This window comes from Bidens hawaiensis, unplaced genomic scaffold (genome assembly GCF_021521415.1).
Source record: "Bidens hawaiensis isolate Kalapana, Puna unplaced genomic scaffold, B.hawaiensis_p1.1 tig00017857_1, whole genome shotgun sequence".
Lineage (NCBI taxonomy): Eukaryota > Viridiplantae > Streptophyta > Magnoliopsida > Asterales > Asteraceae > Bidens > Bidens hawaiensis.
The window spans coordinates 536319-562120 of NW_027492694.1; the positions used below are offsets into that span (position 1 = coordinate 536319).

A 25802-nucleotide genomic window follows, 5' to 3' on the forward strand; every position below is an offset into this window, starting at 1 on the left:
TCTTTATAAACAATGTGGTTAATACCAGATGTGTCTGTTACATTCTCGTTTACGCTTGCGCAATTGCTAGTCGGGACGTGGCATTTATATTGGTAGTCACATTCGAACCCCCATATTACCATAATGTTTGTTTTAATTTTTTGATCCTATAAATAAAGGTTGTATTTGATATGATAATACTCAATGAAAAAATGCTATTAAATAGTAGAGAGAAGAATTATCACCTCAACTAGTAATCTTTTTGATAAACTAACGTGTCTTTTTCTTATGGTTTACATGATACAACTTGAGAAAACTAAACAAATAACGAGGAACAGACGCTTTATTCTTCATACTAACCAAGCTTTTCATATCAAAATAAAGTAAATCACTAAAATGAGTGTACACCAGGACATCTCAAATACAAGGGTACATAGTTAGCCGCGTTTGGATCTGAATCCCACACCGAAAATGCACTCGAGCATCTCATCCAAGTCTTTGACATCTCGGGGAAATGTCGATCAATAATGTCTTTTAGACTCTCAGTCTTATTAATCCATTGTAGTCCTTTCTTGGTGTATGTTTGTGAGTTATAATTGGTTGTAAAGAAGCGATCTGCTTCAAGCCTCCTATAATTGTGCATGCAGGGTTACACATTGAATTTATATTCAGCAAGTAACATAATTAATTATGTTCTAGCGAATAACACGAACATTACCTTGAAGCAATTAGCACAAAGATGAAAAATGCAGTCTCACTAATGGCAAAACCCTTAATTTTTTTCTCTGCATGCATTCCCACTAGTAGATCAAGCTTCTCAACATCATGTCCGTATACATCATTGAGCGCTTTAACTATGTCGCCATCATCAGTCAAATCTTCCCATCTGCTAATGGGAATCATTAACATGTTCCTCCTAAACTCGTTATATCGAGGAACATTCCTTTCTCGATCTCTATAAACTATATAAATTTGTCAACGTGCATGTTAAACTAAGATAAATCATGTTAAAGAAAAAACATTAGAAGTCCCAAGAACATTCTTAAAAACATCATGTTTTTCATGTTTTTTAGAAAATATTTTACGTACTTTCCATGGCAGCCATGTCCACTTGATCATCTCTCTCTTCTCCATCGATATCATGAGCAACAAGGTTTCTCATCCACAATGGATAGTTCCACAAAGAGACCGCTCCACAAGATTGATGACCCATGGATACCAACATCTTCTCCATACCGATTTTAGATAGTCTTTTTTCCCCTTCTTTTCCTATCATATCCTTCATGCTCACCCTGTCGATTTACAATATCTTCATATCAATACTAGAAGCTGTCGTTTCTTATGCCAAAATTTGTTAGAAAAGCGTAGAATGACTATTTTAATTATCGAATGAGTATACATCTATTAAAGAAAAAGAACAATACTCTTGTTGAACTAGTGGACTGAATTTGTGCTCTGAAGCTACATAATCGATCTTCCGAAGAACTATTTTATCTGGTAGTATTGTGTGCATTCTATACACACTTACGAACTCCTCTGTCAAAGAATAAGGGACTCCATGATCTTGAGGTTTTTTAAGACCAACTAATCCACTTAGTTCAGGTCCTAATATATTTCCAAACAAATCCTTCACTTTCTTCCCAAGCATGCCGTACCTGCAATTAGCCATGTCACTCTTTTAATATATTCCCATCAGGATTGAAAACATTATCAACAAGATCAAGTCTATGGCGTTTCTATGGATAAAAAACAAGCCAAAAAGTTTGGTTTTAGATTGGAAAATGTTGAGAAAGTTAATTTTATTTGTAATTTGTTTTATTTTGTTGTTGGAGTGGTACGCCACTAGCTAGCTGCTTGTTAGCGGGTTGGTTGGCTTTTTTGTGTTAATGAAATTCGCCGTTTGAAAAAAAAAGGTAAAAGAAAAGAAAAGTTGAAAGGATGCAAGAAATAGCGTATAATTCTATAAAAAGGAAGAAAATCTTGTTTTGTGAATTGTTTACCAGTTGATTCTCATTGCTGCTAATAGGGTATCTGTCTTTAAGAGCTCAACAGTCCAATCAATAGTGTGAATCTTTGCGATAATTGCTGAAGTTATCAATCTTGCATGCTGGTAAAGTTTATCGTCATCAAATTCTGGATAATGCTCCTGCATGCGGATATATATAGGCACAAATTAAGTTTTCTTTATATTAAAAGAAAATTTTATTTTACTTTTTAGAATTTGAACACAAAACCTGATTAAGAGCTTTCCAATAAACTAGTTAATACAACATTCTTTTCTTATTGTTAATTTTGAAGTCTTTCGCATTAAAAGATCTTGCGTGTATGATTGGCCAAATTACAGTATTTATTTTTTAAATTACCTTTTATACCTACCTATAAGGTAGGGTGTTAAAAAAATCCAAATCCGAATTATCTGAAATTCTACTTTGTGTAGAATTCTAATTGTGGTATGTCACAATGTTCTTGAGATTTCCTCAAGGTTCCAACTTCTGGTATATGCATACATATCTTTTACCAGATTTCATAAAAATTGACTCTTTATCATGATTATGAATGATCCAGGAGCAAACTTATGGAAACTGTTGGGTTATTTTAATCTTTCTGGAATTACTGCATCAGGTGTAGCTGCTGTATATAATTGAAATTTAAATTTACTAACTGAAATTAAATTTATAATACTTGTTTTGTAGAGGAATATGGGAGTCTCAGTTATATTTATCACTGCTTAGCTTCGGAGGAGATCAGTTGTGTGTCGCGATTGGTTGATTTGTCATTTTGGTGCCCATTCTAAGCTCTGCATGTATCAGTTGGTAACAACTAATTTAAAAACTCAATATTTTTGGATATATTTTAAATCTCTCATGTTTGATATATCAAGTCGGTTTATATTGCAGCTTAGAAATGAAGCCGCGAAATTGCTGCACATAAGGAAAAGTATTTGTCTAAGGCTTTAATGCTTTTTTAATCTTCTATTCTTTGTGCATTTTTTCGTCGCTTCATTCTAATTTCCTTTTTTATGGTAGTTAATCAGTGGGGAGCATATGGGAGCTCTTGCAGTGAGTGAGTGAGTAGTGTTGTAAATATTCAGGTTGAGTTATCAAACCCTGGCATATACTCTATATTTAATTATTAATGTTACTCGGGTCAAATAAGTAGGCTGCTCTGATTCAGACGATACGAGGCTTCGATTCACAAGTAACCTTATTAATACTCAAGAAAACCGTGGTGTGAATATAATTTTGTTCATATTAGTTAAGTTCAGATTGTTTAACTAGCTAGCATGTTAAAGCCCAACTTTTAAGATATTACATGTATATTATAAATTCTTCTGCATTATGTATTTATTATGCGTGCTATAAAATTAAATTTTCATTTTTATATATCAATGTGTAAAATAAAAAATTTAAGTTTTTTTTAAGTACATGAGTTGGCTCAAGCTTTTTACAAACGGAGCTCAAATTCAATTTTTACAAAAATAAACGAGTTGGCTTGAACTTTTTAACATGCGAGCTCTTGATCAACATCTTATTAGCCAAGCTTGGCAGTTTGTAAACGACTCAAGCCAGCTAGGTTTGTACACGAGCCAAACTTATTCAATTTGTAAGAAGCTGGAGATGGAAGGCTGGATATTCTTTTTGATTTGCCTAAATATTCAGTTTGCGTCCTTAAACGTATTTGGTGTTCTTTTGCAGTTGTTTCAAGATTTTAAAGATACTTGTTTATATTTCATTGATTTTAAGTGAGGCAATTTGTTTATACTTATTTTTTATATTCTGTTTTAAACGATCCTACTTGATTGCTATATCAGATTTGAAACGAGGTTTCATGGGCCCGGCTGGCTTGCAAACAATAATTCTATGTTTTAGTTGAAAAGTCAAACAGTTGACTTTTTGGATAAGTGGATACCAAATCAGGGAAAGAATGAGGAAAGATACAAGAACTAGTTCCAAACATGGACAAGGTAAGATTAATGTTGTAAAAAACTTATTTTAACATTGTTATTATTAAGCCCATAGTTTAGGTCTTCAAGTTCAATACCTGTAGCAAACAAACACAACATGAAAATTGGGAGGTTGGAATGTTGGATCGGGCGAAATGGGTCATTTTTGTTTGACCCGCAACACCATTGCTCAACGTTTTGTATATTCAACAATTTTGATAATTATTACAACAAACAATTTATTTTCAATAAAAACAGATTTTTTTTAAAAACTGTTTTAGCCATTTATTTTTTCATGATCAACCTGTTTAAACAGCCGTCTAGCCAAGTCCGAGCCAGTGACGAATAGGTGGCACTAACCATTTTAGATTATGTGTGAACGAGCTGTATATAAGGATGGGAGGTATACAAGGCTAGAAAATTATACACAATAAGGGGAAAATGGGAATTTTTTAGATATGTTTTTGCGGAGGAACTGTGTATGCCAGGGGCATAAAATAATTTGTGAAAATTTGAAGAAAACAAGAAAATAGTTGTGCAAAATTGGCATATTTGACTTTTCGGTCAAAGGCAATGCTGATCTTGACCGTGTGAAACTAGGATTTTGTTTTTGGTTCTTGTAGATCTTGCTTTGATTACTTGTAACAAATATAAAACCAACTTTTCACAACTCTCAGGTTAATATAGATTTTGTTTATGTTTCATATGACTGTTGTTTGTTCTTTATCTTTGTAGTGCCGAAGTATAAAGCCCGCTTTAGAAATACAGAGGAGTCCTATAGAAGCAATTATGCAAGTTAGGCTTTTTAAGTGTAATTTTATTACTTTTTATGTTTTTGGTCAACTATCCAATGCATCACGAGAGAATTAATAAACATACATGCGGCGAGTATCACGTTGCCAATTCTTGTCGCCACCGCATCGCACGGGTACCTACTAGTATATATATATATAGGGGACGGTTCAGTGAAGAAATGAAATTAAAGTGAGAAATTGAAGAAATGAATCCTGACCATTAGATATAGTGATCAAAGGCTTACATTGATTATGGCATTTTTGTAATAATATGTATATGTTTTTAACGAGTTTTAATAGAAAAGGGTAGGGCTGTAATTTCGTTGTTATAACAAATATAGAAACTCATAAATGTCAGAGAGAACCCCATTGACTCACAAATAAATATACACCAGTTTACAAAAATGCATTTGTTAGTACAGATTCCTACGCAAGGAACACAGACTCCTACACTGACTCTGAACCAATTGACCACCTATACAAATTCATATACAATGTGATATGTAGACTTGTACACATGCAAACATGATGGAGTTACCAACATTAGTTGACGTCCTGCCTACATAGTTGCAAATGGGTTCCTACAATGTTATAATTAACCTACACTTTAATGATAAATCCACATAGAAGACATTTGTTATTTTTTCCTACACTAAAATAATAAACCTACATAGAATACATTATATTTGTTTATCCCTACATTGTTATGATAAACATATACGTTAATAATATACCTAAAATAGAATGCATTACTTGTTTTTTTATAATGATATTTTCGTTTGATATATTTTATTTTATCAATGCATAGTATGTATGGTTACGGTGTTTTGCCAAAATATGTTTGTATATACAACCTACACATGCTTTTATGCAACAAAAACATAAAACTTTCGAATTGTAAAGCATGAACTTATAGGCAACAATTTTTTTAATATGAATCAATCTACATGTTAAATAATATATCTTTATATATTTAATGTGATTAAAAATTAAAAGCAAAATAAAACAAAAAAAATAAAAAAAAGTAATAAAATAAACAATAAACAATAATGGATATAGGTATACAAATAACAAAACTAACAATTTATACAATAAGAAAAATAAAAAAAATAAATAACAAATGAAAATCGATATATAAATAAATAAATAGAATAACGTGTACGATGTGTAGTTGTAAATTTAAGTATATATTATGTTATGTGTAAATTGTGTAGGGTTTATCTAAAACCTAAGTATTGGTTTTCTACATATAGGTACTTGATTTTTTTTTTAAATTGTGTAAGTTTTTTTTTTAAATTATGTAGGCATTAACTTAGCATTGCGTAGCGTTTTTTAATATTTTTGCAAATTGTGTAGGCTGTGTAGGTATTAAATTAAGTGTACATAATGATATGTGTAAGTACATTGTGTAAGATTATTCTATAAGTTGTGTAGGGTGTTATTTCAAAATTGTGTATTGGTTATGTGTAGGCTAGTGATGAAGAGACTTATGTTTTCTAAGTTCGGGATCACCGACATCACCCGTTGATTGAGAACTTGATTCATGACTTTCATAAAGTTTTGAATAATTGGTTAACTTGGTTATACAAGTTACTTTTATGGTGTTTAGTGTTACTTTGAACTAATAAATTGACCATATTTAAATTTGAATGTATTCTTTTCATTTAATGTAACGTACATTGGTTGTTTATATTGTCAACTTTTACTTTTAATAATGATAAAAGCACAACATTAAAGAAGATTAGATAATCATATAAAATGCTATGAGGTGAAAAAAAAATTGCACTAGTAATGTGCCTTTATTCATAATAATCTATTTAACAAAGTATGTTTGTGGGAACTGGAAAGGAAATGATCTACCTGCCCAAAGTGAACGCGTTTAGTTGATACGTAGGATGGTGTAGTGGATTTTACGTGAAATATGACTTATATCAAAATAATAAGAAACGTAATCCAAATAAAAAATGAATCAGTATGCATTGTTAATTTAATAAACAAATAAGTAAAATAGTAAAAAGTTAATTCATTGTAAACTTCCATAATTTAAAACTTATCATATATAAACATTTTAATCTTTACCATTATACCCTTGCAATTATTTAAAAGAAAAAAGCAAAAGAAATTTTTTGATTGGTTCAAAGGATTTCTTCAACTTCTCACACTAATATGATTTCGCCATTGAACTCAATATATATATATATATAGGGTTAGGTTAGAATAAAAACCCACTTGAGTTGTGAAAACTCTAGAAACCCATTCTCAACAACATATTTTAATTAATGATTAAACTTGTGGTTCACAATTAAATTTAATAAAAAATGTAAAAGTTTATTTACATTTTCTCTCTCCTGAAAACATATATAAAAATTACTAAAAAATGTAAAAAAAATAGCAGAACATTTTTTTTATGTTTTCGATGTTTTGTATTAAATGTAATAACATATATTACATGTAACAAAAATAAACGATGTTACATAGAGTTTTCACGGGTTTTCTCAACTCAAGAAGGTTTTCAAAATATACTTCTCCTATATATATATATATATGTATATATATATATATATTATTTGTAAACCCTACCCTTTATCACATCTGCAGGTGTCACTAAATCTATTCTCTATTCTTCACCTTCCCTAAACTTCTTCGACCATCACCACACCACCCCTTTCCGGCAGCCACCACACCAAAAATAGAGCGAACCCACAGATCCGGAGATATCACCACCAAACATAGAACCAGCTGTCAGAACAAATCAGGACCTATCAATCAAAATCACCACCAAACTCTAAACTGGTCATCGCATATCCATTATCACCTCACATCGCCGGAACAGAGATCTATGGTTCGATCTGAATTTGAAATAGAGATGAAGAGGGAGACGACGGAGTGACGGAGAGTGGTGGATGCCGGTTTTCGTGGCTGGAGCTAGTTTGTGCCCGGTGGTGCTTTTTGGCTGGACGGTGGACCTGCAGATGCTTGTTCATTCATCACAGTTTTACTTTTTGTGAAGAGTAAAGTGCCAAAATAGTCCCTGAGGTTTGGTTAAACATGCAAATTTCGTCCAAATAGTTTATTTTTTGCAGCTGGACCATTAAGGTTTCCCATTTCTCGCCAATATCATCCAAATCATTAACTCCGTTAGTTTTTTTAACGTTCAACGAAGGGTGAAACCGTCTTTTCAACTTATTTAGGTTCTGTTTGGTATGGAGTAATGGAATGGATGAGGGAATAGAATGGACTTAGGAATGAAATGGACAAGTTAATGGAATGGATCATTACCATTCCACTATCTTATTTGGTAACCATGAACGAATGAAATGAATTATTACTTTTTATAGTTTGATATACTAGAAAAGATGATGAAATAAAATAAAATTGATGGTGACTCAAGGTGATGGTGGTGGTGGGTGGCGGCGGTGTGGTGGGTGTCTACGATGGTCGGAGGCGACAGTTGATGGTAATGGTGGCGGAGACGGGGGTGGTTGGTGGCAGTGGTCAGAGGCGCCGGTTAGAGATGGTGGTCGGCGATGGCGTTGGTGGTTGGTGGCGGCGGGTGGGTGGCACGATGTCGGTGGTGGTGGGTGGCGGTGGTTGTAGGCGGTAGATAGCGGTGGTAGTCAGTGGCGGTGTCGGTGATGGTGGTGGTCAGTGGTAGTGGTGGGAGGGTTATGGAGGTGATGTAGAGTAAAAGAAACGATAGAATGAAAAAAAACAAGGGTAGTGGATGAAATGAATTTGGTGTGTTTTAGAGGAAATTGAAGCACTTGGTAATAGATCATTCCATTCCATGAACCAACCAAACACCTTTTTTTTCATTCACTCGGAATGATCTATTCCATTCCGCCTTACATTCCTGTATACCAAACGCTATTTTATTATTTTATCTATTTTGTGAGCCACTTTATATTATATATCCCTTTAATATTTAATCCTTATAACCAAACCTGTTTTCCCCAAACCCAAACATCTTTCAAGCTAATTCCTTTATACGCATTGCGCACCATCATTTCTGTGATACCACAGTCGGAAACCAAACATCTCTGCAACACCAAGATCGAGATTGAGATGTTTTGGGGCAAATCGGAAAACCACAATTCCGGTGAGCATCAATCGACTTACACTTTGGGGCAAACTGGAAACCAAAATCAAGACGACAGATCTGAAACTGCTAGCATGCTCAAAGTTTGCTATCGATTGGAGAAACACAAAAACATAGATGTGTGCCCGTTTGGAGTAATGAAACATATATGTTGTGAAACGAGATCGGAATCGAATTAGGGTGTTGGTGAGAATCAAATGGCAGCAGTGATGGGGCTATTGCGGTGATTAAGGTACAAACCATTTCCGGCGAGCATAAGAAGGCGGCAGACGGTGGTCTTGATGGTCTGTGTGAGAGACAGTGATGGTTCAGGTGTAGGGCAAGAAGTGTTGGTGGTATCACAGTCGGATCGAGCGAGTAGCGACGGTGATGTGCGATGTGCTGGTTATGTGGTGACCAGATAGGGTTAACGAACTGATGGTGGTGGCGAGTATTGTGACAGATCTGATGTATATAAATCTTTTGAATTTGAGTGTAAGTTTATTATAAACCAGGAAGATTCCCGGCGCATTGCGCCGTGTTGATGTATTGACAGTCATACCCGTACAACTTATCAAATCGTAAGTGCGTCTGCGAGTCAAGGTGAATTCGATTGGTGTCGGGTTACGAAACCAGTAATAAACCCCACCCCCCTCCACCCAGAAAAAAATAAAAAATTTAACTTTGTTAACACAAAAATCCAATAAATTAACATAACAAAACAAAACATGCGTTGCGGTTACGAACCGATAACATTTTGGTTGGTATCTAGTTACGAAGCCAAAAATAAAGCAAACCATAAATACGTCCACGTCCAAATACAACAATTAACATATTTAAAATATATTACGTCCACATTGTGTTTGCCAACTAACGCAAATTCAGTCGGAATCGAAGTTGTCAGCACTAAATCATACGCAGAGAACCATGTGTTGTGGTGGTGAACACATGAGTTCGGTTGGTATCAGGTTACAACACCGAAATTAAAGTAATAAGTTAATTCGTCAATACTCAAAATACAACAAATTAAAATATTTACATAAAAAAGATCTTGGCGAAAACCAAAAATATACGCGCGTTGTGGCCATGACCTGACGCTAATTCGTCTAGAACTGATGGACAAAAAAAACACGCGGGAAAAAAAACCTTAGGTTGCGATCGCGAGCTGACGCAAATTTGGCGGGAACAATTTGGCAGTATCAACGGTAAAAAAATCCCGTATTTTACGGCAGCGAATCGACACGAATTTAAAATCAAAAATCAAATAAAAAGGCCAACAAACAAAGTGAGACAACGTTTACGTCGCCAAACTTCTTAATTATTATATATAATATTCGCCAAACTTCTTAATTATTATATATAATAATTGTATATATCAGTTATTTTGATTTAAAGCTAATTATTTATACATTTTACATATTAGTATTTTTTTATTTAGTTTTAGTTTAAAATAAGGGAAATAAACAATAGAATAAATTAATATATAAAAAGACTAATATATCCAAGACTTAACGTTAAAAACTAATAGAGTTAGTGATTTGAACGATATCGGCAAGAAACAGGAAATCTCAATGGTCCAGTTGCAAAAAAAAATTATTTGGACAAAAGTGGCATATTTAAGCAAACATCAGGGACGGTTTTGACACTTTACTCTTTTGTGAAACAAATATATTTTGAATCTTTTAATTTAATGCTGTATAAACTAAACAAACAAATTAGATTTATTTTAAACTAAGTTAGAGCCCATGTTCCACACAGATGAAAAATATATAATAGGAATAAAAAATTGTTATATGTAATATATTAATTATAAGTGAATTAACAATATATCATTTAGAAGTCAAGAAATTCAACACAATAACTACTTAAGTGGTGTTGACAAATATCTTTGGTTTGAAACATGAGGTATTGGGTTCGAAATTTGTATCATACAATAATTTATTTTTTAAAATTTTACAAAATGTTATCTTCATATGAAGATTTGGAAGAAGAGATGATAAAATAGGAAACTGTTCACATAACATCTATGTGGCATTCTATGTAGAAGTTCTAGAATGATGGCATGTGGAAAAATCATGTTACTTTAATATATAGTTAGATTATATTAGATTAATAGATATTGAATTTTTTTTACAGATTTTCAGATATCCGTTTCAATATCTGAACGGATAGAAATTTCGGATACGGATTCTAATAGGGAATTCTACTATCCGAAAATCCGGATATCCAACTTTGAGAACACCTAATCTAAGAATCTAAGGTGTTAAAAAATATATTTGATTTTTTAACTATTTTTTTGTTTTCTTAAATAAATTTAGATGTTATTGGAATGTTTTTATTATTGTTTAGGTGTTAAATATATAAAGTCATAAGAGCATTTATAAGAGCTTTTCTAAATCATTTGAAGAAGTCCTCTATTTTTTTGGATTAGTTGTAAGTGAAGGAGATTGAAAAGATTATATTCATGATTAAATTTTACAAGTAGAAAAAATGGTCTTTAATGATATGCGCGCACACGCACGATATATTATATTCATGATTAAATTTTATAAGTAGAAAAAATGGTCAATGCGCACACGCACGATGATTTATGCTGTGTATGTCATTAAAACTAGTTATATTTTTATAAATTAGAAGATAAGTGACAATTACTTTTGTATAACCGGTGTTACAAATTAAAAAAAAAAATAACCTCGCGTGTGCAAATAAAAAACTAAACCCCCACCCAATATTTCTCTCATAATAACCCTAAGTTATCAGTGCATCAGTTCTCCCAATTCTATTACAACTAAACGTTATCTATGGTTCAGTCTCCTTCGGATCTTCTCCATCTTTCCCGCGCTACAACATGCTAGGGCTCAGTCCACCACGATGCTACACCATCACGATCCGTTCGATTTTCAGTCGGCTAGGGTTCAACAGGCTAGGGTTTGCTTATTAGGAGTTGGTTGAAGTAAAAATACTCCAGTCTATTGGAGGATTATTCTCAGGATTTCATCTACTGTGAGGTATATGCCTTCAGTTTTATCTTGTTCTAATGTTAATTGGCTACGGTTTAATGGACTATTAGTTTAATGTTTGCTTTCAATTCAAGTTACAGATTGCTTGCAAAAACCGAATTTATTGTTTTTTAAATGCTGAAATCTTCATCTTGATTATATGGAATATGTATATTTTTTTAACTTGTGATAATTATTAAAGAACATGATGGTGGGGGTATGACTGCTGAAGTGTTATTATGATAACATTAGAGATCTTTAGGGCTATTTTTTGCACGTGGATTGTGGTACGCAGAAAAACTTGTCTGGTAAATCGATGAGGTTGTAATAGATGAAGCATGTGTGGTGTAATTAGTAATGCGTTTTGTAGATGTTTGTTTGCTTTTAACCAAGTATTGTGGATCAAATTGTCTGTTGTATGTGTTTTTGAGCCATAAACTTTTTTTTTGTTAGGGTTGTTTAATTAAGATAATGTATAACATGACGTTTTTTTTTTTCAGTTTCTCTTGGTTTTGTAGATCTCCTTCAGTGTCTTTATTAGCCGGGATCTAAGGTATGGTTTTTCAACTAATCATTTTGGTTGTTCATTATATGTGTGTGCAGTATGCTAAAATTTTGGGGATATTATGTATTATGTGTGTCGATCTTTTGTTTGAAAATAAGTTTATATAGGCCTGTGTATTCCAGGTTTTCAGATATGTTTAAATAAGTCATTTAATTAAAAGATCTTAGATAACAATGTGTGTTCGTTAAGTAGGCCTTATAAATAGGGTAAATATAGATGGTTTCCTTCATTAGAATAATGAGATTTAGTTTGGCACAAATATTAGTCATTAGTTAATCAAAAGACAGAATTACAGAAATTGTCCTTTATCTTTACCCCAAATTTCACTCGTGGTCCTTTATCTTCAAAATTGATCTGTTTTATCCTTTACGTTTATAAATCCAACAACGTTTGTCCTTTGGCCCTAACTCATTTAATATTTCTCGTTAAATCAGGTCATGTGCCTTGCACATGAGGGCAAACTGGTAAAATAAAAATATTTTGATAAATAATTAAAAACAATAAAAAACTTAATATATGTATATTCTCTCTCTCTCTCCCCTTCTTCTTCTTCCTCCATAGCCACCACCAAGCTTTCCAACCAAGCTCTCCGGCGGCCACAACCAAGCTCTCCGGCGGCCACCACCGTCGCCGTCTTCTTCGACAAAGAAGACCACCTCCACCTCCACTCCCACCGGAAACCAAGCCACACCTTACTCTTTAGTCTTTAGCTCTTTACCACTAGCCACAATCAACCACCACTAGTAGCCACCAATACTAATCCACCCACTGATGTTTCCAAACACGCTGTTCCAACCCCTCCCTTAGATGATGGCGTTTGGCGGTGGCGGCGGCGGTGATCACAGATGCAGCGGCGGTGTGACTCTGGCTATTATAGTGCGGCGGTGGTGGATATTATAGTGAGGCGAAACCCATGAACCACCACCTGAATCTTCAAATCCAAACAAAGCGTTCACCAATTCTTGACTACAACAATAATTGCGGTCGAATCCGTTACCGCTGCCGCACTTTGCAATTTCTCCGGCACCAATGTCACTCCCTCAAACCGCCGTCACCTACTCTCACCCTCCACCGCTCTCTGTTGTCACTATCCACGCAGTCTTACATCATCTTTCTTCGGAGCCCAACGACTCAATCTCAATCCAACCAAATTGACTTCTTCACAGTTTCTGAAGGGGAATCTTTCGGTGTTTGCTATGGTTGCTGAAGTCTGTTTTTTTACTCTTTGAATTCATGTTCAATTGAAGGCCTTGATTGTTAACTGGGTTAGGGCCAAAGGACAAACGCTGTTGGATTCTGAAACGTAAAGGATAAGTCAGATCAATTTTGAAGATAAAGGACCTCGAGTGAAATTCGGGGTAAAGATAAAGGACAATTTATGTAATTCTGTCTAGTCAAAATTTGGTTTGGTTACATGTATTCTGGAAGTATATTGTTTCTTTTTTACATTTAGTTTCTGCAACCAGTGTCGGCCCAATAGGCTTGCTAGCCCAAGCGGTGGCTTGGGGCCACCATCCAAACAAGGCCTCCATTTTTTATAAAATAAAATATATTAGAGTTGAGATATTAACACTGTGAGAACATGTATCTAGAAGTCAGACGCGCGATATGTCATGGGAATTGCGATTAATCATCCGTAATCGAAGGAATGGACGACTCTAGGAATTAATCAAAATCGAAATAGGGATTCTTAATTTCTTATATGGGGCAACGGCACGACTACTCGATCACTTTATCGCCGTCTCCGGTTGTGCAAACAACAAACACAAGGTTATGATACTGGACTTGGAACAATGAATTATTGATATGAACTATTATTTAGGCTTTAGCAATTGCGCATTCGATTTTGAATTGCCATTTGATGTATTCAACCCTGAATTGCTCGTTATTATGACTTGAGAACTGCCAATTGCTTTCATATCGGTTATGCTTAAACTTTCAACTGCCATTTGTTAACTGTTTACAACCCTCAAAACTTAAATTGAACTGGTTTACAGCCTTCAAATTGGTTGGTGCCTGATTGGCTGCTTGTTGTATGTTCGAATCCACAAATTCAGTTAGTGCATCTAATTATATTTTCATTTTTGTTATAAATTTGTTATTTGCTACTTTTATCTGCAAATCTGATTAATGGTTAGAACATTGTTAATTGCTACTTGCTTGGATGTTATTACTAATAACTTAATGTCAAATCAAAACGGAACTGTCAACGAATCTGGTTACGCAAAGAGACAAAAAAAAAAAGGAAAGTTATGAAAAGGCCCGTGACCTTTTAGTACCCTTGAGGCCACCAAAAACCTTGGGCCGGCCCTCTCTGCAACCATGTAAAGATGAGCCTCCAAACAATCAATGCAATACGTAACGGATGTAACGGGCCACCACATAAAGTTAGGGTTGTTAAAAAATGACAGCCTTCTAGACGACTAGAAACGTGCTTCCTGCTCTTCGACATCAACGTAAGTGTAGTTTACTATATCAGCCACGATGTCTATTACATTCCATATTAAACACCAATCACATTTACCTAATATTTGAACCGTTATTTATGGAAACGGTTTCAGGGAGATGCCATTGAGGAAGTAGAAGAGGCAAAAAACATGCAACACTTGATTGACTCATTTCATGTTAACTGATGCTACTCAACACAAAATTTTATATGCGCTTCGAAACGACGCAATAGCAACAAAGCCATGTTAACAGGTACCGACCATGTTTGATTAAATTTGATTTTTTGTTCCGTCTTAAACCAAAGTTGAATTCGTTACTTGGCTTCTTCACTTTTTGTAGCAGAGCCGACCTGGCACGTCTTTCGAAGGTTTCAGAAATTATTTAAAAAGTGAACTTTTAAACTGAAACCGAATTCCTTATTCGCTTTAGAGTTCAGTTGCATCTAATAACTGATATAGATTTTTTCATTTTTCCAGCGTTTAGGTCTGCGAACTGCAGCGCTTTTTTCTATGTCGGCATTAATTATCTGTTATTAAACAACTTAAACGAAAACTGAACTGACTCGGACCACTTAAAACTAAACCTAATTAAAAATTATGTTTTCCTGCAAATGTAAGAAAAACAAATAATCGATAATTTCAATTTCCTACAAATGCTAAAGATTTAACCATCTATATTTGGATTAAACAAAAAGCAGTTAAAATACATCAAAATCGGGGTTTTTATTTTTTATTTTTTTTGGTTTATATTATGGCACATCTTAATAAGCCATTAAATTTTTTTTTGTTAATTTTAGTTTGTTACATATCTAGAAGCTTTAACCATATATATTTGGGTTAAAAGAGAGAAAATGCATCAACGTTGTTCGCTTTTTTATTACTGATTTCTAACCAAACTACGTTGCATGCAAAGAAATTATCCATTTGACTAAAAGATACAGGTATGTAATATGCCTGCTTTCTGCCCACGACTGATGTTGACTAAATAACTGGCCCATTTGACCTTCCTATGCCAACATCACGAAAAATAGGCCCGACCTCACCTGTTCTTAACAGCTTATGCTAAGTTATGTATTTTGACAGCTTATAAGCTTAAAATATGAACAGCTTGATTAAACTATGTTTTCTTAATTAAGGCTACTCTAATCTTGTTTATAAATCACTAGAAAGCTTAATTATATGTCTTAATTATTTTACTGTTTGTAATTTTGTAGTGTTCGACTCAGCCGGGAAGCAACAACTGTGGTTTTTATGTCTTAAACTTTATGAAGAAGATCGTTCGTGAAGGGCTTCAAATACTTGTCAATAACACTTTAAGTGTAATTTACTTGTTTGATTATGTTTATATTGGTTTGTTTTGACAAAATTCGTTTTGATCTGGCCAATTTGTAGCATTTTCTTTGTTTATTTTGCGTCTTAGGCTGGGGAGGGAAAGACGAATACATAGAGGCGAATTTTGATGAAGTTCAAGAAGAATGGTCGAGTTATGCGACACTGTTTATTTTTCGGTAGTAATGTATAGAACTGAATATTATCATTATTTTTGTTAACTTTGGGAATATTTGTATATTTGCCATAGATGTCTAATTAATAAATGAAATGGATAGCTTGGGTGCTATATTTGTGTTGTTAATGTAAATATTAGTAATTATGCAAATATATATATATATATATATATATATATAAAACAAAAACGAAACGATGACACACATATATGCTTATCGTATATTGGTATCATAAATTCGAGTAATGAAAGCGTGCTATACATGAATGTCATAAACGTGTGTCACAAATGAGTGTCATTAATGCCAGTTATAGACCATGACACGCAGATGCGTGTTATTTTTAATTTATGATTAGGGCTTCGATGAAATCCATTTGCGTGTCATCTATATACCCTTTACTTACACACAATGTGTGTCATTAAAAGCATTTTTTTTTTAGTGATGTTTTTAATATTTTTTAAAATGGTTTTAAGTAGTGAAGAGAGAAGATATTGATAATGGTATAAAAGAATATTAGTTAATTGAAAATAAGAGAGTAAATTATAAATATCGAGATAAGAGGATTTGGCGGGAATGATCTAAAGGTAATGTTTCGGTATCTTTCAACTCATTAGGAATTAATTTATGGTCGAATATGAGGTGGTTAATTGGTAATGTGTTGAATTCGATGTTCTGCGGTGAAAACTGGATTGGGGAGACTACACTCAAAGATCGATTCCTCTCCTGTTCCAACTTGAGCAAATAAAAGAATACAAAGTGGCTGAAAGATTGGTGATGTATGAAGGGAATTATGTGGGGTATGGGGCTGGTCTAGGAAGCTGGGGGTTGGAGAATGAAGTGAATGAACTTAGACAGTTACTAGTAATTTGTGCTGGGGTGCATATTAAGGAAGGATGTGACAGACTATGCTGGGGGCTTGATAAGTTGGTAAGTTTCGCATTTAACAGCATAAAAAATGGGTAGGGAGATATACTACCCTGATGCGGTATACTTGCAGTAGAGGTGAATAAACCGGTTTAAAACTCAAAACCGATTTGGATTAAAACCGGCTCGGTTTGGTCAACAAAAGTCAAAACCGGTTTATAATCGGTTTCGGTTCGGGTTGAAACATGTTTCTTACCATGTTACGATCGGTTTCGGTTCGGGTTTTGATCGGTTTTGGCCGGTTTCGGTTCGGTTAACCGGTTTGGAACCGGTTTTGGTGGAGAAAATTACAAACCGGTTCCGAACCTACAGCTTCAATCGGTTCCAAACCGGTTTTTACATAATCGGTTTCAAAGCGGTTCGGTTTCGGTTTAGTTTTCGGGTTGGTTTGATTAACCGGTTCACTTGCCCTCCTTTGCTCGGCAGGTTGGAATAACTGGATCCCAATAAAGGTTAGCATCCTCGCATAGCAGGTGGAGCTAGGTCAGGTGGCCTCTTTAGTGGAATTGGCAAAAGGAAACATTGGGTTTGGCTCGATGTTATGCCCGTTTTGTGGGGAGGTAGAAGTACGAAACCGTGTAACACGTGTTTCTTTCATGCGCGCTGTTTTGCTTAATATGAATGGCAAGTGATTTCACTTTGGTGTAATATTCCAAGTATTTATGCCTTTAGCATCCGGGATATCTTGAAGTTGCATAAGTATACGAGCTTCAATAAGGACAAAAATGAGTTTCATGCGGTGCGCCTCAGGAGGCCAACTAAGTTGGGGACATAACATCTCTTGCGCATTTATGGGTCGAGAATCGCTCTAACAGGAGGAAATTATCTTCGGAGAAGAGGAAACGTTTTGATATTTTTAAAATGTAACAGGTTTTAATGTTTTGAGTGTTTTGTGGGTGTGTTATATGGTATGTTTTAAGTGTTTTGTGGGTGTGTTATGGTATGTTGTAGACCTATATATAATTATATAAAATACCCTTGTTGGCTGTTAAAAAAAATAAAATGCACATTGAAATAAATGTAAAAATCATAAAATAACACGATAAGAGTTTCAAATACAATAATAAAATTGTATTTTAAATAAAAATCTTGAAAAGAATCGATACTTAAAATTGTCGCATCAAATGATTGCATAGAGCCAATTTAGTGGTTGACACCATGTTTCCACAAAGATATTTCTACAAATCTCGATGGTGATGGAAGCATTCTTTAGAACCACGAATTCAAGATCAATATATTATACTTCAACATAATTTCTAAACTTTTAACCGTTTAATACTTAAATATAACTTAATATATATTTTTTTATAGATATATTAAAAATTAATAAGTTTCTTAAGTAAATAATTAGTTATAAGATATTAATGTTGGGTGGGATTTACTTACCTTAAGCATATCACATATAAGATTATGCTCTTTAACAAATAAAGCTTGCAAGAGGGAGAAACCAGCCCAACAATTTCGGACGTCTCCTGATATTGGAATCCCTTTCTCATCGTGTTCAAGAAGTCCATCTTTAGCTATCTTTAGCTTTCCATCTTTACACGCTCTTATCTTCCGCATACCGGCATCATTGTTTCCGTAAATAACACTTCCATCCCTGCTCATGTTAGTTCACATTCCTATTGTCAGGGGCAGTTCAATTCCATATTTTTATAAAGTTTAAAGTGATTACTCTAAATCATAGTTGTATTATGTTGGCATTTTTACATATGTAACTAGATTATGTTACTATGTGACAATACGTTAAAGGTATAGGGCACATAAATGAAGGGTCCTAAAGCATATATTTGCCTAATGATATGCTCAATTGGTCATGTCATTTGACTTGTGTGAAGTCCTAAAGTAGAAGCAACTTACCACCATGGTGTCCTTGAATTTAGAAAGCCAGTCTTAGTTTGATGTGATCCAGTAGAAAATTCTTTGCTCTTGTAAAACTTAAACGACTTCAATGGGCACCTCTCAGCCACCTCTGGCGGAGCTACAATTTCAACCTACAACGACGCACAACAAACTCAATGTTCATGGATTTACATTTATCAACTACTGTAATATTTTTTTTAACGGACTTCTTTTAAAAATGGAATATTGGTTTTAAATAATCCCAACTATGCCCTATTGGTAAATAGCAGTCCGAACTTCAAGCTTGCCTGGTGGCGGTCCCAACTAAAGAGGTATTTGTTTTTAACAAACCGCGACACGAATGTCTAGCTCCGTTAGTCTGATGATGATGTGGCATGCATACGTGTCACAAACGTGCTTATATGGCAGATACATGGCAAGATCAAGCTTATGTGGCTTATTAATTACACAATCACCACCAACACCACTCTCTAACATCTAAACACTTTCTCTCTCTCTCTCTCTCTCTCTCTCTACTCCACCATCATCGTTCCTCCTCCTCCACCTACCGCTACTAGCACCACTACCATACCAAAACCTACCATCGCCTTCACTAAACTCTAGTCCTATTCACCTTCATCATCTGTTTCTTTTTCAGGGGTTAGGGTTTATATAGCTGGAAAATTGGGGATCTGGCTTGATTATGTCACAATAGAGAGAACAGTGAATGATAAGGTGGACGACGATACACATCGTGGCGGTGAGGGGAAATGTGAGTGTTATGGATTGATTGACGGAAGGCTAAACGACGACATACATCGCGGCGGCGAGGGGAAATATCTACTGTTGGTGGATATGTGGACTGTATGTGGAGGGGATGAAGGATGAGATGGAGAGATCTTGTTCGCAGTCGCCGGAGAAATGTCTTCTCGCCGGAGAAAGGTCGTCTCCGGCATGGCGTTGTTAAAATTGGTGATGGTGGATTGAGATATGAGGCTGGAGTATATAATGTTTGAAGGTTTGTTTGAATAATATGAGACTGGGATGATGATGAAGGTGGCGATGGTTACTGGTTGGTGGTGGTGGTGGTAGTTGCAGGCTGGTGATGGTGAGATATGAATGGTGGTATTTAAAAGAGATGGAGGATGGAGATGAATTTTTTGTTTGAATAATACATAAAAATCTTATTAAAGGGTCCAGCGCCACGTAATCGTGCCACATAAGAGTTTATTTGACAGCTGGGATGGCCACGTCATCATCAGACTAATGGAGTTAACATCCGTTAGTCGTGGTCTGTTAAAAACAAATACCTTTTTAGTTGGTACCATCACTAGACAAGCTTGAAGTTGGGACTGCTATTTACCAATAAGGCATAGTTAGAATTATTTAAAACCAATATTCCTTTAAAAAAATAGATGCATCTAAGTTAGTGATTTTACAGTTGAAATCTGCTATCTTAAAAACAATTTCACTTTCCCAGAGTATAGTTGGCATTTCAAATGCCAAAAAGTTAAAAAGAAAAGAACAAAAATCTGGACTCTCGTCTTAGATTTGCATACTTCACATGTCTGAATTCTTTATAACAACAAACTATAAATAAAATTAACAACAGAATCAGCCATTCATCATTTAAAAAAAAAGGTAAGATCCATCACACTGGTATATATCAACTAAAGAAGTTAATTAAACTGACCTGATGGGTATCCTCCATATGATCAATCCAGTCATGAATCATGAACTGTAACCAAGAGCAAGCTATCATATTGAATTGCTTCCCACAGTCTACAAATTTCCTTCTTTCAAGTAACTTTGTGGCCACCACTGATGGATGAGGCTCTAGCAACTTTCAAATTTGTAACATCCAAAACTAACTTCAGTTTCAAAACCATATTGTTTCTCCAATTAAGCGTGTGATAAGCCAAAAACATTTTCTATTCATGGTATAATTCGAATGCACAATCTCTAAACCAAGTGTGTAGTTTTAACAGTATCGACCTATATCATAAGGTTTGTTCTACGAGTGGGATATTAGAGCATTCTCATCCAACCTCTCATATTATGTGAGGGGTGTTTTTATAATTTAGATAGTGATTTAGGGTGTTGTGAGTGAAGAGTTTTTATATTTTAGAAAAAGTAGTGATTTTTCTGTATATTTGAAAAACTACTTTTCACCCCCTATAATTTTTTAATATATTTTGAAAGTGGTTGTGAGTGAAGGAAAAAGAAAAGGTAATGATAAAAGGTATAAAAAATATTATTTAATTGAAATAGAGAGAGAAAATAAAATGAGTTTTAGTGTAATTTTTGTTTTGGAGATAGAGAGTGGGAAGAGAATGCTCTTACTCGATGTTTCGTTTGTTTAGTAATGTCAATAAACTACTAATAATTAAATTTAAATAATAGTGAGAGAAAATAACATAAAAATAAGAGAAAAAATATTTATTTCTTTTAACAAAATATGTTGTTTTGTCGATATAAATAAGAAAAAAACATATTTGCAATTTCTATAAACTAAATAAAAAAGAGAAAACAAAATGAGCTAGTGGAGTCCAACACGGGCCCTCACTCAACTACCACAAATATCATGTCTCATGTACCTATTATTGACATTTCCAAATAATACGCAATATATATACTGAATAAAAATTTAAAGTGTTTTCAAGAGTTTGTCTATATTATGGATATTTTCTAATAATAACAATAACGATAACAATAACAATAACAATAACAATATAGACTTAATAAATTAAATTATCTTACATTAATCGATCGATCTTACCCCGAAGTTGGATGTGGATGGAGGCATATTACGACCGAAAAATGTTCCTTGACTGCCTACAATATCATCCATTGGATGGTTGCACTTTCCATCCGCTGTCCGATGAGGATACTGTTTCATATCATATTTGGTTCCGGTCATTGTTCCAACATGTAGGAGATTGTACCTCTGGTGCAAGCGTCTTCTCAGAGCCAAATAACCCAGACCCATTATCACCGGTAGCCTATGCCATAACCCAAACTTGTCCAGCATATGCACAATCTGCACCCTTTCTAAGTTTAACATCTGGCTAGTTTTTTATTTTTATTTTTATTTTTATTTAAATAACGATTGGTAATGGTGTTTATGATTAAGTTTGTCCCGTAAAATCGTCCAAATCAATCATCGATTCAGTTTCACCATCCTAAACTTTTCTGAAAATACTTTTCAGTGGGTCAGTTTAGAAATCTTGAGAACGTACGGAATGGTTTGGTTTACGATTTATACTCAAAAGTGGATAGAAAAGACCAAGCCAACTGTTAGTAATGGTTTAGTTCATTTCGGCTTTAACTTTTCGTGGGTTTGATTTTTGTTTAGAGTGATCAAAATCGTTACTAACGGTTAGCTAACTGTTTGATCTAATAACCATCAGAATAGGACAGTTAACACCCCTACCAATCTGGGAAAACGGATATATAATCATAAAATAGACCACATAACTTATAATATTGACTAAGAAGAGAGAAAACTCACATAGAAGATGATGGTGTCAAGTAAAGACATTTTTGCTATGAGAGGTTGTAGTTGGGGATGAATGATGAAGAAAGGAAGTGCAAACGTCATGATGCAGAGTAAGTTTGAAGTTTGAAAATTGTGGGGATAGGATGGGTTTATAAAAGCAAGCGTATATGTTTGTTTGGGCATGTATGCAACAGATAAATATTATCACTTTATTAGTGAATCTATTTTGGGAATCATTTCTAACGATAACCTGTATGCACAATTACATTTAATTCTAGCTGCCACATACTTATCCAATTCACTAGCATTTAGTTCGGTTCAACCAAAACCATTATTTTAAATTTTAATTAATGAGAACGTACACAACGGAATTCATGCATTTCGATCGCTGAAAAATATTATAAGTTGGAGATCAACATACTTGTTATTGTATTTTACTATACTAGCTGATACGGTTTATTCGAGATAACCGTTAATCTTCCAAGAATACAAGAAAAGAAGAGAAAAAAGACCCAAAATAATAATTCTTTCTTATTATTTTTCTTAAACAAGATCTGCTATACTATTAAAGCAATAACTCTTACTATAAATATATGCATTCTTATAATTTCTTACTAATAAAATAATTCAAAATATAATTAAACTACATTTCAACTTAATATATACAACATATTCAATTCTAATATAATATACTATTAATAATGCATGTGTTCCCTTAATGAGTTTGGGTTTTTCTTTTCAAAGTTTCATGATAGTTTGTTTCATTTTGGTTTTTGGTTTTAGTTTTTATAAAATTGTTCCGTTTCAGTTTCGTTTCGGTTTGATTGTTTATTTTTTTTAGTTTCATTTTAGGTGGGTTTAACTTTATCAGTTTTTCGTTTGGTTTTTACAGTTTTTGTTTTTGGTTTGGTTTTATCGGTTTAGTTTTTCAGTTTCATATCGGTTTTTGTTTTAGTTATATTGGTATTTGGTTTTATTTAGGTTTTCGTTTTGTTTTAGTTTTTTTCAGTTAGTTTCGTTTCAGCTTGTATTAGTTTGTTTGGTGTTTGGTTTTAGCACCTATTGTAAAATGAAAGAATATGAGTTTCACAATTAAGTGAAAGGTTCACGTAAGTTGCAACTTTCAAATGAGTTTAAGTTATTGAAGCTTATATTTTTGGATCTTCATAATCAATATAATGAATTCGTATTTGGTAGAAAAGATTTCAAAATCTAGAAAGTTGTATGTATTTCCCTTCATTTTTTCTTAGTCTTTAAGTGTGTTATTTCAGTTTTAATTTATGAAAATGGGTCATTTTAAAAATGTTTGATTTGCTTTGGCTCGGGTCAAAATGAGTTATTTTAAAAGGGTATCAGTTTAGTTCTGGTCAACGAGTCAATATACAAAGGTATCGATATCATTCGGTTTCAACGGGCCTTTTTAAAATCGTATCGATTTGGTTCGAGTCAGTAACGCTGTCAATTTTAGAAAATATCGATTTAGTTTGGGTTAAAATGGGTCATTCTCAAAACGTAATGATTTGATTCTGGTCAATATGTCATTTAAAAAAAGGTTTCGATTTGGTTCTGGTTCTTAAATTCGCTTTGGACGTGCTTCAGTTTATTAGGGTGTAAGACTTTTCACATGAAATGTAAAAATAGTTTTCGTAGTCAGATAGTCACAATGTTTGTTAGATTGGTGCATGGATGCTTATGTTATTAACGGTGTTCTCGGTCCATGAAGAAAAGAAGCCTGAATCTTTCTAGGATACTTATTTTTCAGATTTGTTTGCTTTCCAGACTAATGTTAGTGAAGTTTGTGTGCTTGCTATTTATATTATTTTTTAAACTTTATGAAGTTTATGCTTTACAGTTTTAAATTTTCTACGTAAACATTCTACTACGTAAATTCATTCTTTGTAAGTTTATGTATTTCAATACTTTTTTGCATATGAATATGAAATTGCAAATTAAAAATCATGTTGTAGTCTCAAAAAATATATTAAAATAATTACTTGTCGTTTGAACATATATATGTGCTTACTTGATGATTTCTATATTTCCACCCGTGTCGTGTACGGGTCAATAACCTAGTTACAATATATAAGAAAACAAAGACATAAAAATAGAAAAAGATAAACAATAAGAAACATAATTTGACTACAATAAGAAAACTAAATAAAAGATAAACTTTAAATAATAATAATAATAATAAAATAGGATCGTATCAATTCCCGACCCCTTGAAAACGTCCTTGTCCTCAAGGACGGAATGTCGTTGCCATGGCGGTCGCCACTCGAGTCGTACAACGACAAGTGGGCAGTCTCAACGTAGCACCGACGGTGGCCACCATTCGAGTCTTTCGGTGTTATTCCGGCCAATGTCAACGAACCACCACAAGGGGCGCACACGGGTCGCCTTTTACCAGTGTCGGCGCAACGAGCTAATTATATCGTTGTAAATTTGATTGGCATCTTTATTAACCATCAAATTATCGTTTTGTGCTTATACTTACCAGTTGCATGCCCATCTAAGGTCACATCCCCCAATCCTTGAGTAACTTCCTCATTAACAATGGTTTCATGATCATACTTGGCAACTGCATTGATGGAACTAGCGTGGAATTGAGTATGCATTGTCGTAGTGAAATTATCCCATGTGAGGAGTTTAAACTCCGAAGCCAACCATTAACCCACAAGAATGGTTCATCATCGAAGGATTCAATGACATAGGGAAACCGCTCGTCGTCATAGATCGCATTAAAAGAGGAAATATCTGTCACACCCCGACTAGCACAATGCGGAAGCGTAAAACGGGAATGTAACAGACACCTCTGGTATCAACACATTGTTTATAAAGAACATTACAAACTAATTTACAATTTATTACATTTCATTGTTCTATCATTGTTTTACAGTCTAGGTGATTCAAACAAAACCAGTTCGTTAACTATACGATCTTACTACTAGTATCCTTGCTTCTATTCACATAGCATCAACACACACCTTGGGCAAGTAACAGATCACCAATTATTCCGATTTAGGTACACCTGAAAAGCAGGTTAAAACGGGTCAACTACTAGAGTTGGTGAGTTTCAAGAAAACAGTATTGAGTATTCACAAGTCAACACTTGTAATCATGAAATAAGTACGTATGTATGTAAATAATGTAATATAGCTAAGCTACAGTGAAGCCTTGACTGTATGTGCAGCGTGCATCCATTTCCCACAATCAACCACCGTGGTCCC

The 25802-nt window shown here is 34.1% G+C and overlaps 1 protein-coding gene across 2 annotated transcripts; it reads right to left on the reverse strand.

Annotated features, from left to right (window-relative positions):
- Positions 1–227: 227 nt before the first annotated feature.
- LOC143554841 (alpha-dioxygenase 2-like) lies at positions 228–22755 on the reverse strand. Of its 2 annotated transcripts, none has more exons than XM_077044516.1 (10): positions 22588–22755; positions 21856–22116; positions 20770–20919; positions 19095–19228; positions 18621–18834; positions 1980–2125; positions 1404–1634; positions 1069–1271; positions 698–941; positions 228–608 (listed from the first exon to the last, which is right to left on the reverse strand). In XM_077044516.1, the coding sequence occupies exons 1-10, from the start codon at positions 22675–22677 to the stop codon at positions 371–373; spliced, it is 1911 nt and encodes a 636-aa protein (XP_076900631.1). In that variant the 5' UTR covers positions 22678–22755; the 3' UTR covers positions 228–370. The 2 variants fall into 2 exon arrangements, with proteins under 2 accessions (XP_076900631.1, XP_076900632.1); XM_077044517.1 differs by having other exon boundaries at positions 21856–22123; positions 22588–22593.
- Positions 22756–25802: the final 3047 nt, after the last annotated feature.